This window comes from Aplidium turbinatum, chromosome 4 (genome assembly GCF_918807975.1).
Source record: "Aplidium turbinatum chromosome 4, kaAplTurb1.1, whole genome shotgun sequence".
In the NCBI taxonomy this organism is placed as follows: Eukaryota; Metazoa; Chordata; class Ascidiacea; order Aplousobranchia; family Polyclinidae; genus Aplidium; species Aplidium turbinatum.
Window position 1 is genome coordinate 583289 of NC_137475.1, and position 15183 is coordinate 598471.

At 40.0% G+C, this 15183-nt stretch overlaps 1 protein-coding gene across 1 annotated transcript in view; it reads left to right on the plus strand.

The window, feature by feature from the left end:
- The first annotated feature begins 935 nt into the window (after positions 1 to 935).
- LOC145768292 (uncharacterized) overlaps positions 936 to 15183 on the plus strand; it is a 28903-nt gene continuing 14655 nt past the window's right edge. The window contains exons 1-15 of the mRNA XM_082579768.1: positions 936 to 1034; positions 1625 to 1735; positions 2093 to 2173; positions 2409 to 2572; positions 5042 to 5186; positions 5961 to 6111; positions 9261 to 9436; positions 9646 to 9777; positions 11136 to 11216; positions 11629 to 11732; positions 11861 to 11988; positions 12084 to 12172; positions 12649 to 12718; positions 13372 to 13457; positions 14913 to 14954. Coding sequence (XP_082435894.1) covers positions 968 to 1034; positions 1625 to 1735; positions 2093 to 2173; positions 2409 to 2572; positions 5042 to 5186; positions 5961 to 6111; positions 9261 to 9436; positions 9646 to 9777; positions 11136 to 11216; positions 11629 to 11732; positions 11861 to 11988; positions 12084 to 12172; positions 12649 to 12718; positions 13372 to 13457; positions 14913 to 14954 — 1627 coding nt within the window. The 5' untranslated portion in view covers positions 936 to 967. The remainder of the gene's footprint in view (positions 1035 to 1624; positions 1736 to 2092; positions 2174 to 2408; positions 2573 to 5041; positions 5187 to 5960; positions 6112 to 9260; positions 9437 to 9645; positions 9778 to 11135; positions 11217 to 11628; positions 11733 to 11860; positions 11989 to 12083; positions 12173 to 12648; positions 12719 to 13371; positions 13458 to 14912; positions 14955 to 15183) is intronic.

Genomic DNA, 15183 nt, shown 5'->3' on the forward strand with positions numbered 1-15183 from the left:
GCCAGATTCTTTTCAAACTGATCTCGTTTAAAGATTGGTAGTTCAAGGCCATGTTTTTGTCATAGTAAAAGTTTATAGCTATGATGTCTCATTCAAAGTTTTAAAAAAACTGACTTTCTTTTCAGCAAAGTGACTATTTTTACACAATGGTTGCAATAGATGTGATCAAAAAGTACTGTGTCATGGCAGGTGTTGCCAAGGTTGGGATTGAAGTTAGAGAAGTGATTACAGTTTTGCTCTCTTTCCAATATTTCCTAAATCACAAGTTTTGTCTACAACAGCTTTAAACTTTTCTCAAGTTAACGCATAATTCCTTATCTGGCAACACTTCTGTTGGAAATGTAGCCACAACCTTCTTTCTGACCTTCTGGCAACAATTTTTGTCTCGGCCTTACTTTCACTTGAAAATAAATAGCCCAGTTAAGCTAGGATACTTGTGTGTGTTTTTAATTCTCTTGTTATTATTGTTTATTCGCCAGCAGAAAAAATAAATAAACTGAACTTATTTTCATTTAAACGTAAAGTTAAAATTAACTTGATTATTTCCTTTTTGTTGTCTACTTGCTTCAGAGAAAGTAAAGTTTTCCTAATCATGCTTTTGGTGTTTCTTCTTTGCTGCTTCGAAAATAAACTCATAACAAATACAAAGTGGCTATATTTACGGCACTGGTTGGCATGGTTGTGATTGAAAATCTAGTTATTTTGTCCAAGTTGTAACAAAAGTAGATTTCACAAATAAAGCTAGGCTAATTGACAAAAATCTCTTTGTATCCTGAACATGGCCTACCAGCGCAGTAGTTTTGCAGGTTATTTAACGATTTTTCAGCGGCCATGGTCGCCGGGAGCTTAGAGGCCTCAAAGACCATTTACTTTTGTTTTAATTTTCTTATTTTGATTGCTTAAAACATTTTTTTATGTGAAATGATTAAACAGTTGTAGTGGACGCCTCATTGTTTAGTTCCATGACATGGAAGGGTTTAGTGTATTCCCATCTGCTGGAGTAGTTTCTAAACAAGAAAAAAAAATTGACAAAAGTAAGAGGCTAATTATCTATCAATAACTATATGATTGCAAATCCCAGTGGTTAGTGTGCCTTAAAATATTCATCCAGATGGTCAAGTTATGACAAACACACTAGGGCTATAGGCTATAATAAATCAAGATTAATATATATAATAGATTAAGGGCTACATTAAGATTATTGCTAGCTGTGTTAATTAAAGCAAATTCAAAATACTATTACTATTTAACTATAATAAAGCAAAACCCATGCCGATTGCAGGAACATAGCAATGCAGTTGCTATTCTCAAAATGTATGCACTAACAATGTGAAGCAGCATACGTATACTTTACTTCTGTGGATTACTTGCTCACTTTAAAAATGAGTTTTCAAACTACAAGCATTACATTTTTTAGGCTCTTCGACCAGTGATTTTATTTTCATACTGCCATTGAAGGCATAGCTTTATGGTTTTAAAATCTAGGCAGTTTCCAATCTTGCAGTAATAGACAATCTTAGTTTTCAATAAACACTACAGTAGATGTTCGCAGGCAACTTCTGAGGTACGGTATTTTGCTAATATGCTTTTCAATTGTTATGAAGTTTTTATTCTTTTATTGCAGGTGCCAAAAAGCCTGCTGCTACATTCCAAGGAAAGGCACCAACATTCATAAAGATTGTAGTCTTCGTTGTTGCAGTTGTTGCTATTGTTTCAGTTGCTGTGGCTTTGCTTGGTATGTTGCTGGTTGTTGGTGAACCCGTATCTGGATGCTGTGTATTGGCAAATTTTCTCTATTTCTATGAACTGTTGTGTGTTTATCTATGGATGTCATGTTTTAATAATAATAGTAATGTTAGTTTTTATATAGCGCTGTATCGATCGCAGAATGCGTTGCTCCACAGCGCTTTACAAAGCAGACATTGTCAATGCAGCCGTATAGAGGCGCAACTGAGTACATTATTACCCGAAGAACAAGTGATTAAAATAACCTACCTATTTTTTATTGCTTTTTATCCAATATATGAACAAGTATTTTTCTGTTACAGTGAAGCTTTCTGAGTTGATTTTGTGTTTGCTTGTTACATTGCAGCCAATCAGCAGCAAACCACAGACTGTGTGGAGCTTCAGAAAGCTCTGCCTCTCGACCGTCAGCAGGCGGCTCTTTGTCTCTGTAAGTCACTTTGATCATATCCTTCCATTCATTGTTTGATCTTTTGTTGATTTCTGTTTTATTTATACAGTAGTGTTTTTGGTTATTTCTTCACAATTAAATAATGAAGTTGATTTTTTATCTCAAAAATGGTGCTACAACAATTGAATCAAATGTGTTCTTAGTTTTTAGTTTAATAGGAATTAAAGGTTAATTGCAGAAAGAATTTCAACTTATTTCATTTTGAATTCTTTAGATTCCCAATGTCCGTTTGATGTGACGAGGTGCGATACACCGTGCCCGTTCGGCCACTCCACCGGCAGTGACGGTTGTCCTAACGCATGCACCTGCGCAGCCAGCAGGATCGATTACCAAGGAGACCTCAGATTGGAGGAGGAAGACCTCCCAGAGCACATGAGAGTGAGTACTGAAGTGTCTGTTAGTCGCCAGGGAGAGTCTGCTATGAGCAACTCCAAGCAACGTTAGCGTGTTATTTGTTCAACTATTCTGATGTTTCATTGTAAAATTCTACCATCGCCTGTAGCCCACCAGTTAATGGAAACGACAACACACAAAATAACAGAATTTGCGATATTGGGAAGTTTTCCAGAAATAATCATCTGCTGAACATGGCCATGTATCACGGCCAGGGCGGGTTAACCATTAGGCTAATAAGGCTATAGCCTTAGGCCCTGGAAAAATTCGGCCCTCAATTTTTGTAAAGCTGATAGTGATACAAATCTAGTACTAGTACAGTACAGTTTTTGCTTAAAAACGAATGACTGAGTTGAGTCAATACATATGAAGAGCCAATTTTCAAAACCACGTAGGCGCCACTTTTACCGAAATTGAGTTTAGAGCAGGGTTTTTCAACCTGGGGGTCGCAAGCCGTTTTTGGAGGTTTGCGAGGCGCTTGAAATTCCAGTGTATTGTTTTCAATTCTTTGTTGCCAGAAAAGGTTAAAAACTGTTTTTTTTTTCGCAATCGCCCATTCCTCTACTTGAGGTTGTTATAGTGGCTCTGGTTATATCGTTTAAGCTTTCAGACGTTGTACGTTGCTTTGTGCAGACTAACGTTAAACCGTAACAACGCTATGGTAAAAAAGCAAAATTATGTAGAATCCTATGCAAAATATAGATTTCTCAGTATCGTTTTCAATAGCATTGAAAAAAAATTAACTTAGTGTCGGCTATTTTGTTTCAAAGTTCTTTCAGCATCAGGTGCAGTGTTAGGCGCGATGACTCATTTTTCAGGTAAGCGATAAACGATAAAATTATCGCCGATAATGTCCGATAACGATAAATTTTTTTTTTCTTGATTAGCGCTGCCCCGTCCCATGAAGCACGAACTGTTTTCATCAACATGACGAAAAATCGAACATAATATACTGTAAAGGGACAAAACATTTTGTAGGTTATGCATAATAGATTCGCAACAGCGGCAGTGGGTATCGAACCTTCAACCTCTTGATCCAGAATCAAACCACTGAGGTAACCGTGGTGCTTATAATTATACCTTCAGATACCAGTTGGATGCTTTTATCAATTGAGTTACACTGCCGCTTACGAGCAGTAGGCAAAATAATTAAATCAAATAAAAATACAATAAAAAATTCCAAACTTTGTATTTTGCTTTCTGCTTAAAGGGCTGTTTACAGCAAAGTCGCCTGTGCGCTTACATTTTAATTGTAAAATTCACTCGCGATTGCCGATTGCAGCAAAACAACAAGAGAATGTTTGCATGCATTTCATTGCATTGCAATTTGCAACTCTAAAAATTATTTTGTTGTCAGGGCCGTCGCTGCAGAGGGGGCGTGCCTCCTCCCCTGACAACGACCTGTGCACACACACTTCAGGCACTGTAGAAGAACTGGTTTCAATTTTAGTTTCATTAACTAGGTGGCTAGTAAAAATATTACTTTTCATGTTCTTTCCACATGTGTTGATCCGAAATAAAATTTTTCGGCGATTATCGCCGATAATTAATCAAATATTGCCTTTGGCAATAACGATAAACGATAACTGAAAAAATAATTGAGCGATAACGATAGGCGATAAAAATTTATCGCCGATAGTTATTGCCGGTAAATTATCGCCGATAATACCCATCACTGAATTCAGGTGCACGCATTGACAAACTTAATAGTTAAAATATGTCTCAATCGATGTCACCAATCGTCTCACTGAAATCGATTTAAATAAATCCCTAAAAGATTGCAATAAATTCAACCGGTGAAAGTGCGAAAACGTAGATTATCCTCCCCTTTTTCTCCTACTATCCAGCTAAGCTTGATAGAAACTGGAAATAACAATCGGAGGAAATGTAATAAAAGCCGTGATAACATCGCAAAAAGATGTTTTTGGTTTCAAAAGTTTACATTGGAACAGCAAAACTAAACATAACTGGATGTCGGCATGAATCAAATTTGGTTAACTTTTGCATTAAATATGCTTTTGTTGAATACCTTTATGAAGGGGGGGGGTGCGATTCTACATTGATTGCTCTGAGGGGGGTCGCGGTAGAAAAAAGGCTAAATACCTCTGGTTTAGAGTGTCATTAGGTAAAGTATTACCATAGGCACCTACTATCCATTTCTTTCTTTCCAAAATCTTTTCCATCTGCTTCAAATTTGACAATAAAAATTGTGTTTGTTTCCAAAACCAATCATGCGCCATCATAAGCCATTTTTCTCTTATGTTTATGTTATTTTGCAGTAAATAATTTCAATTTTTCATGTATAATATGTATTTTTATTACTTTTTGTAGCTTGGTTTGCAAAATTAAGCCCTTCTCTAGTAAACAGCCTTAGGCCTACAGTACTCTTAATCCGGCCCTGATCACGGCCATGTTTGGTGATGGTATGAGATGCTTGACACCGCTTCATTGCAGACTTATGGGATTCTTCGTGATGAGGATGAAGGTTTTACTGTCTTCACCAGCGCCTCTATCTCGTCAGCATTTGACTTGTGGAATACTCAACCAACAGGCGATGGGCGGTACAAGGTGGCCTATGTTATCTCTGACAAAGGCTACTGTGAGTCTGTCATATTCTTGGCTTAGTTATGTATTTCATGGCCATTGCCGTACACTGAGATAACTTCCATAACATTTGAATTAGTTGGATTGGAAAGAAGCCATGTCCATCTGCAAACTGATCATGTGGTGTCTTGTCACGATATGTCAAGTTTGGTCGGTGCCGAACCAGCGTAAAGCGTAGATTAGTTACTTGCAATAGTAATGGCCTTGATTATTCTACGTCCATTACGATGACATACAGTGCACTGCGATCACACACGCGACACAATAGGCATTAGGAAGCAGCAAGGAGACATGCAGTCATCGAATTAGCTGCTCTCATTATTGTAGGTCTGCTACTATTCGGTGAGTCCGATTCGGTGAGTTCCTAACCTTTAACCCCTAACCCTAAAACGGCAATGATAATTAGACTACGGTACCCGGTAATTTAGAAAAAAAATTGAAAAAATCACTGAATAGGGATCGGACTCACCGAAACGGGCCATTTCGCATTATTGTAGCAGTACAGCCGCGTGTCGAACCGACGTCCTTTCTAACGACGCGTTGACGTTCTCGCCACTCAACCGACTCGAATACGTTATGCAACCTGATTGCTTCCATAACGCGACTCTGATCCATTCTCTCGGTGCATGATCACCAAAGCTGTGGAGTTGGGCGAAAAACAAACGACTCTGACTCCTCCGTTTATAACTGGCCGACGCCGGACTTGTCAATATTCTTCTGATGCCACGAGTCCGACTCCACAGCCCTGATAATGACACTGACCTTTCAGCGCAGAATGCTCATTCTGTGATCAAAAAGAGTTTAAAACAACTGAGCGGAGGAACCTGCCTCGATTTCGTTCAACGAACCACCGAAAAGCCGAACAACTTCATCGACTATAACACCAGGCTCTTCGTGAGAGGTTCCGGGAATGCATGCAGGTGAGCTCCACCTGCAACCTGGTTGGGTGAATGCAGGAATAGTATTTGCAGCTGAGACGATCTCTGCTGGAACCAACCCAGTGACCTTTGAGATTCTCGTGTTTATTGTTGAAGATTTAGATGTAAACAAACTTTCTGCATATTATTCCTAAAGAGGTCATCATGTGATGACGACAACGTTCGATATTGGGTTCAATAATTTTTTTTCTGTAAATATTGTAATGAACTTAAATATGTTAAATTTGATTGCGTTGCTTGGCTTCGTATGTCTATGGTTTAACAAGACAAATAGTGATGGAACAACCGCCATGAACTGGCCGATAGTGATGGAACAATCTCCGGTTCCGGCCCGGAGGTGTGTATGCCAACTGTGTGTATGGCTGTGGTCAAGTTCATGATCTTGGATAAATTTACTTTTTGTATCTGTTCCCTTAGTAATGCAAAAATACACATATTGATAGTCAGATTGGTCTTAAATGTAATTGTAACACTGACAATGGGATCAATCAAAAATCTTCAATATCTTAAAAACAATTGTACATCGAGTGGATAGAAAACATTGCCAAATTTGAAATTTACCCAAAAGTTTATTCCTAAATGAACTCTTTCAAAGGACCTTATACAATACATTGCCATGAAGCACTTTTTAGAGCTCTTGGTGAGAGTGGTATGCAACCACACAATTGGAACATTGATTATATGAAGTAGATATTGCCAGAGACCGGAACATCCTGCCTTTGACCAAAACGTTGCCTCCGATACATTACTACCAGCCAACACTAGTTTCCCTCTTACAAAGGACAAGTTACTGGTGGATTGTTATTCTGTCATTTCTGGCTGAAGAAAAGTTGTCATCAAAAGCTAAAGATTTTTGCCCAGAAACTGTTTTCAACGGTTGAGTGATTTCTGCGGCTGATGATGTATGTCACGATATGCTGGTATGACAATCATTGTTGGTTGCTATAGAAACTGCGATGGTCAAAAATGAAAAAGATCTGACTTAATGAATTACGTATCAGGGTTGTGCTATCAATACCGTTAAGTTCTCAAAGTGTTCAAACAAACGGACCCAGCGAAAGGAATTTCGTTAATTTTTATTTGTTTGTGTAACCAGTCTTCATAAGCATTTCTTTACCGCGAATGAGTCTGGACCGAATGAAGCTAAACCGAATCATGTCGCGACGCACCAGGGGCAGTGATTCCCAAACTGTGTGCCGCGGCACACTAGTGTGCCGCCTCAGATTCTCAAGTGTGCCGCAAATCTTTTTGGAATTTTGGAAAAAAACTGTATAGATATTTAAAATAAGCCATGCAGACAAGCAAATGCGACTTAAAAGCGCTCTAACTGCTTCAATAGATAATAAATAAGCACATGTGACGATGAAACCAATTATGGCATTGCCGATAGAATAGGGTAATTGCCATGTCATAATTGGGCTGCTAAAGAATACGTTCAGTACGGGTTTATTGCTTCAGGACCCAAAGATAACCAACAACCTTTCTGCGTTATCTGCAATGAAGCCTTATCTAATGAGTCGCTTGTTCCCAGTAAGCTTAGCAGACATTCGGAGAAAAAGCATCCAACATGGAAGGATAAACCAAAAGGATATTTTGCGAACCTGAAGTCCCAAACAAACAAGCAGGCAAAGATCATGAATAGCTACCTCAAGGTGCCGGAAAAAGGATTGATTTCAAGTTACAAAGTGGCTCACTTGTTGGCGAAACATCAAAAAGCACACACGGATGCAAAAAAAGTAATTGGACCAGCATTAGCCGTTGTTGTTGAAGAAATGTTTGGTAGTGCTTCACCCGAAAAAGTTAGAGTTCCGTTGTCAAATAACATAATTTCACGAAGGATAGAAGAGCTATCCTCAGATTTAAAGGATAAAGTTCGGCTACACGTTGTTTCTACAGACAACGAGCTGTCTGTAGGCCTATTATGGTCTTTACAAATTAACGAATCTACTGACAGAACTGGGAAATCTCATCTGCTTGCTTTTATTCTCTTCATTAATACTGAAACATTGGTAAATGAATGTTTGTTTTGCAAAGGATTGAAGGGTACAACCAAAGGAGAAGACATATATTCAAATTGGTAGATAAAGATGTTTTGCTTTCTGAGTTGAAATGGAGTAACTGCGTGAGCGTTTGTACTGAATACTGATGGTTGTCTTTCAATGCAGGGGAAAAATAAAAGATCGAAGAAAGTCTTTGATTCGTTTCCCGCTCTTAATGAATCAACTCATAAACAAGAAATCATTCCGCAAATCATGAACACATTGTCTGGACTTCAGCTTGCACTGCAACATCACTTCCCAGAATTTGCTATTAACAACTTTAGATGGGTAGTTAATCCATTTGGAAGCAATGAATCAAGCAATCTTTCTGCAGAAGAAGAACAGCTTATTGATTTACAAAACAACCCGTTTTTTCAAACGCTGTTTCCACAAAAACTTGGATGAGTTTTGGCTGTCTGCTTCCAAATCCTATTCTATGATCGGTGCAAAAGCAATCAAAATTATATTGCTATTTGCATCTTCGTGGCTATGTGAACATGGCTTTTCTGTTTTGACTGAAATTAAAAGCTGTAAACGAGAGAGACTGCTTGGAATTGACGATGAAATGCGGGTATATTTGTCAACAATGCAACCTCGTTTCAGTCATATAAACAAGCACATCCATCGCATTAACAGGTGAAAATAATTTTTTTTTAAAGCAAATTTTCTTTTGTAAGTGTGCCGCGAGCATTTTATAATTTTTCTAGTGGTGCCACAAGCTGAAAAAGTTTGGGAACCACTGCACCAGGGCGTCGCGACGCACAGTTTGAGAACCTCCGCCGTATGGATTCAATGTTGAATGCATCTGCTGGTTCGTAATAACTTTCAGCAGGCTCGGTAGGTCAAGTCTACCCGATAAGTTAAGGACATCTCATTCAGCAGTCAGTCAGTAAATTTAACAAACATCACCAACAACTTTGAACTGTCATCCTCCACAACTGGATTTGCATCAGTGGCTGAAACCATCTTCAAGTATCCGAAACTATTAGGAGGAGGATTTATCCGAAGCTGGTGGCCGACCTTGTCAGGGCAAAATGGTCAGTAGGTTGGTATGGCTGTAATATTTTTTGTCTCCCATTGTTTCCTACTCAGCTCAGAGCTTGGCCGCAAGAAGGAGGGAGAGAATTCAATAACCATGATAGAGGACGCCTGCATCTTCCGGAGAATCGTCATCCATGAGACGATCCACAGACTAGGATTCCAACACGAGCAGAGCAGAACCGATCGGAACGAATTCGTTGACGTGGATTTTAACAGGATCGATGCTGGTGAGAAACCTATGGGAGGTGGATTGGGTGATTGCTTGATTGAAGCACATATAATATAGTTAGTGGCGATTTGGATGATTTAAGGTCATTGGATTGCACTTAATTTATTAACGCTCATTATTTACTGTCAAATATTTGTTGATGTTACATTTTTAGGTAAAGTTTATGTTTTCTTTCTTCAGTTCGATGATTCTGCTCTTACGTCACAGGCATCTATCACCGCGTCATTGAAGAGAACGCCGTTGACGTAGGCACGGACTACGATTTTGACTCTGTAATGCATTATGAAGGGAGAGCGCATAGTGATCCGAGCGTGGTGTGGATGACCCGGATAGATACTGGTGAGGATAAATCATCATTACAATCATTATTACAATAATTATTTAATCATCAGTACCATCGTCATTATAATCATCACAATCCTTATTTCAATCTTCATTCCTTATCATTAGTAAGCCAATTTCACAATAATAATATCACTGTTTATTTTGCGATCAAAGATGCAACACTACAGACGACTGGAAGCAGGGAAGTTAGTTGACGAGTTAGCTGCTTATACTTTCTCGGCATGTCATTAAGTGCATTGCCGAGACATAGCCCCGTGCTCTGGAGCGGTATCGAACCGATGTCCTTTGGTTTCCCTCAGCTATGCTCTGCCAGGTAGCCGACAGTTCGGAGAAGCATCATTTTTTGCGTAGAAGGTCTTATCATTCAAGCAGCTGAAGCTTTGCTAATTACTTCCTAGTAGAGCGTCCCTCGCGGTTGTCGTCAAAAGACACTTGTTACATTCAGGGAGCTTGTCCAGTAAGTCTCCCTACTTGTCCTGGCAGACTTCAGACATCACAAACTTGTTCAGCTTTTATTTCTGTTTTTTCTACCAGACTAAGATTAAAATTAGAGTTTTACATAAAACACCAAAATAGAATGTATAATTTAGGTTACAGTCATCCGGATGGGATTTAACATGACACTGAACTGAAGAAACGAAAGTGTGTCGTCTTTGCTTTGAGAAGGCTCCTTTCCCGCAAGTGAAAGCGCTAACAAAATATTAAGCGAGGCGCGAGCACCCAAGAAATTATGCCTAGAGACAGTGTTTTTTTAAAGGTGGTTTGGGGGACCGAAACGGTCCCCCAAATTTCTCCAGCGGTTTCCCAAAGTTTGGACTTGCAACTACAGTAGAAAAGTAATGGCTGTTTCGCGCTATGTCTTGTCGATAATACGAATATAGCCTACGATCAATAGTTCACGTCCGGAAAAAAGAATAAGTGGACGTACAGCTAACAGCTGAATCAAAGAGTTATTCACAAAAGAAGTGCACCTTCGATACTCGTCAATGTTTACTTCTGATTTATGGCGCATAATGATCAGTTTTTACGTGTGGAAACATAACAAGCAAAAGCCAACAAGCACACTTTGTTTGATTGTTTCGTTGCATGAGATAGAACCTAAAAAATTTGTTTTGTGATTGTGCACAGCCAGTAGCCGAATAAATAATTTGTTTAAGCAAATATGGCTATTTTTTGGTATTTAAATGAAACACTTGCGGTCTCTTAAAACTACTTAGCGGTCACCCAAACCAAACCTTAAAAAAAACCTGCCTAGAGACATGAACACAACAGTTTTGATTCAGCGCGTCAGGCGAATGAGCCTCCTGAACACCCAGTTTGTATTGACTTTGACGAGCGTATTTTATTCCTAGGTGAAGCTATCTACGACCCAGGTCGTGATGTGACGTCATTAGACTTCCTTGATATCAACCGTCTCTACAACTGCGGTTCAGGTCAGTGTCGCTTGTTGGGTACTAGAGAGCTTTATGATAACTAGCTATTGTTTCAACCTGTGCTTTACGGGGATCTTTATCGTTGAAAAGATTTTTTAGAAGGTTTATCCTGGCAGTTGCATGTTGAGGCTTTGAACCACTGACGCAAACCCGGTTCAAGAGATTGGTTGAAAGTTTCCGATTGTTGAAGTGTCCACCAGGTGCCGCTGAATTGAGAGCCGTCCTCACGTGCTTCCGCCCACAGCTGACCAGTGACCACCCGTTGCTTGATCTTATGCAATGGACTCAGATGCCGAGCATCGGAGTGGACTGACATGCAACTAAGTCGGCATTTGAATCAGAGTCGTTCAAACGCAGGTAGTTGCTTATCACTTATCACCACTTGCTGTGTAAAATTAACGCTGCTGCACAGGTTCTGGCGTGTTCTGGAGCTCTTGGACCACATGGATCGGATGCAAGCAGTGCGGCCAAGGAACAAACAGGAGGAAACGAACCTGCATGAGAGGAGAGTTGTCGGTTAGTCCCAGAATGACGGTAGATGGCGCCCTCAAGTTGATCGGTTCAGTTAAAATTTAATTCCGCTAGTAAGTGCAAAAGTGTGAATTGGCGCCTCTATCTTCCTGACTGAAAGTCTTGTTGAGCAGGACTGCAAGGATCTCTATGGCAACGAAGACACGGATGAGAAACCATGCTCGTCTCCTTGCATCAGTACGTGGTGCCACTGGGAGGTGTGGGGACCGTGCCAGAGTTGCGCGACTGGGCTGCAGAACAGGTAAGCATTGCTCCTGGATAGCTGGTGTTGGTTTATTTAAAAGCTATTTTGTCACAATCAAATGTTGTTTACTTTGTTGAAAACTTCTTTCCCAGGTCTCGTCTATGTGATATGCTCAATGGGGACACCTGCGAGAAATCCATCAAAACGGAATTTATATCGTGTCGCTTCTATCGATGCTCGCGTGAGTTTGTTGCTAGGATGCAGCTGAGTTGTCAGGATGCAGCTGAGTTTCTAGGATGCAGCTGAGTTTCTAGGATGCAGCTGAGTTTCCAGGATGCAGCTGAGTTTCTAGGATGCAGCTGAGTTGTCAGGATGCAGCTGAGTTGCTAGGATGCAGCTGAGTTGCTAGGATACAGCTGATTTGTCAGGATGCAGCATTGCAGCTGAGTTGCCAGGATGCAGCTAAGTTTCTAGGATGCAGCTGAGTTTCTAGGATGCCGCTGAGTTTCCAGGATGCAGCTGAGTTGCCATGATGCAGCTGAGCTATTAAGATACTCTGTTTGGTGTGTGGAGCCAACGTTTGGATTTGAATCCAAGTGTGCTTGAAACAAAGAGCTGCTTCTTCACTAGATCTGTGTTGTGGTTAATTGTTGGAAGATTTATAACTGAGCTAAAGCGCATGGTCTCCACTTCCATAACATCGTCATGTTCCTGCAGACAACAAGCCAACGTCACAATGGGGAGAGTGGTCAGCCTGCACTAGAAGCTGGGGGGGAAGCCAAGTCAGGTGAATATGAGGAAGTATGTTCCAATAGCTCTCGAAACGTAATTCTAACTCCTTGATATTGCAAAACTTCAACGCTTCTAAAGTAAGTAATATAATGAACCGTTTGCGTATTTGTAGTCTGCAGGTCGTTGTAGCAGATGAGGTTTATTTACCAATCAGAAGGTAAAGTTTAAATCAGCTGATTGCAGTCATGCGACTCATGCACGTTAGAAAGTAGTTTATTGAACGTTTTGCAGTCGCCAGCTTGGCTGAGAGGGTTAAGGCTAGGGAATGATCATTTTGATGGCATGGGTTCGATTCCAAGTCCTACCATTACTCTTATTTCTTTTGTAATCAACAAATTTCAAAACAAGAATCAACTCTCTGGCTGAGTGCCAGAAAGGTCACAATGCTGCAGTCAGCTGGTTCATGGAGCAAATTGTTGTTTGTTTAAAGTGTCTATTATTCAAAACACTCCATCTGCTGCAGCGACCTACAGATTACAAATACGCGCGAACCGTTTGTTGATGAAATGTCAGGAATAGAGGGTTAAGGAACCCCACCGCACACTGGTGCTACCTAGCAACTCACAGCAAAGCCACTTGTCTTTCCAATGAGACTTTGATCGTCGCTTCATGCATTATGACGTAGCATGACGTTTTGGTGATGTTTAGAGTGCGCGCGTGCAACGCAGGAGAGAAGAGATGTGACCCAATAGACTGGAAGAGCTGCAGCGTTTACAAGCCCATTGTCTACAACGGTGAGCAGCATGTCGATCTCGAGCTGCTCTGATTGAACGCTTAGCGGCGATATGAGTAGACTTATAAATTTAATGAAAATACTGCTGAATTGGAGATCCATGTTTAATTACAAATTAGCGGAGAGATAAATGCTATGTTTTGACCAATTGTTGCATCGTAACGGACTGTGCCTTTCTAGCGATGATAAATGGAAACTCATGAGAAAGAAATCAAACTCGAATTTGCCTACATCCTGATGAGTGATGACATGACTATAATGTTTGTATTGTCATCTCACTGTGTGTGCTATCTGTGTTCTTCTTTCACTGTCTCCAGAGGTGGGCATCCGTTACTTCTTTTCTTGTTACTTGACTCCAGAGGTGGGCACTGGGCATCCGTTACCTTAAAAGTAGCGTGCGCTACCGCTAATTCTCCCGCTACTTTTGTCTTCAACTTACTCAGGAAGCACTTTGTGACGACAAAATGACTTTGGAAACGAATAAAATCATTGCTTCCATTTCAAGTGTAAGGACTTAGCGCTGCATTTTGAAATGTTGGTGTTTTTGAAAGATGCGCAACAATAAATTTCACTTAGAACGTGTTACTTTGACGTTATTTAATGTTTGAATCATCATTTTTTGTCAAAAATATTCTAAACTGTTATAGTTTAATTTTTGGCACCATCCAACTAAGGTTGTCTTTCTTTGATTTTGTTGACCGAGTCCGAATTTTCCGATACATAAGTTATTTGATCGGTATTAATTTTGCCGACTTTCGCATTAAAGTCCCCCATAATTATTTCCAACTCATTATGTTTACATTCTTTTAAGACTTCATTCATATCGTCGTAGAAACAAGTGATCTCATCTGTAGAATCTGCAGTTGGCGCATAAACTTGTATTAACCATAGAAGTGTACGTTTTTTATCTTAACCATCAACACTCTGCCAGAAACTTATCGTATTATTTACAAAATCAAAATTAATGATAACTCCTACTCCTCTTGAGTGCTTATTGTTTCCGGAATACATAGTTGTGCAGCCATCTTTATTTATTCATCCGCTGTTATCCCCCCTCATCTCTGATGTGCCCAAGATTCTGATTCAAGATTCATTCTCTTCATTTCTTCGATGATGTTGTCTAATTTTCCTTTCTGATACAACGTTCCATGTTGCAATTTCAAAAGTTTTCTTTTTCCATTGTTTTCGAACATTTTACTTTTGTTGTTGGTTTGCAGTAACATTTTGTCGGTCCGGTCTGACTTGCAACTTTGAGGGAAAGGCCCATTTCACGCTGTTCAGCTTTATTTGTTCATGTAAGCTTTTCATCTTTGCTGCTACTGTTGTGTAATAAAAAGGCGCGGTTTTCTTTTGATTCTACGACGTTCACGCGCCTGCTCCAACCTGGCTCGTTCCATGTCATTTGTGAACATTCGGTTGCTAGGGTTTGGAATTACTTTGTTTTTCTCATTTGCAGATAAAATTCCAAGTGTATCTGGGGTCTGCTACAAGGAAAAAGGTAGGGAACACTGCAGGGGAGTTGTTTAAGACAGAGGTCACCAACCTACGGCCCGTGGGGCTCGCCCACCTTGCTGTGTAAAAATACCCACTACTTCTAGAATAATGACTTGTATATAGGTGGCGCCCTTGTCATATGTATTTCCCGGTAGAAGCGATGACAGAAGAGCCGAGAAATGCATCGAACAAAAATATTTTTTATGAATTTTTATATTGATGACGGCTTCAAA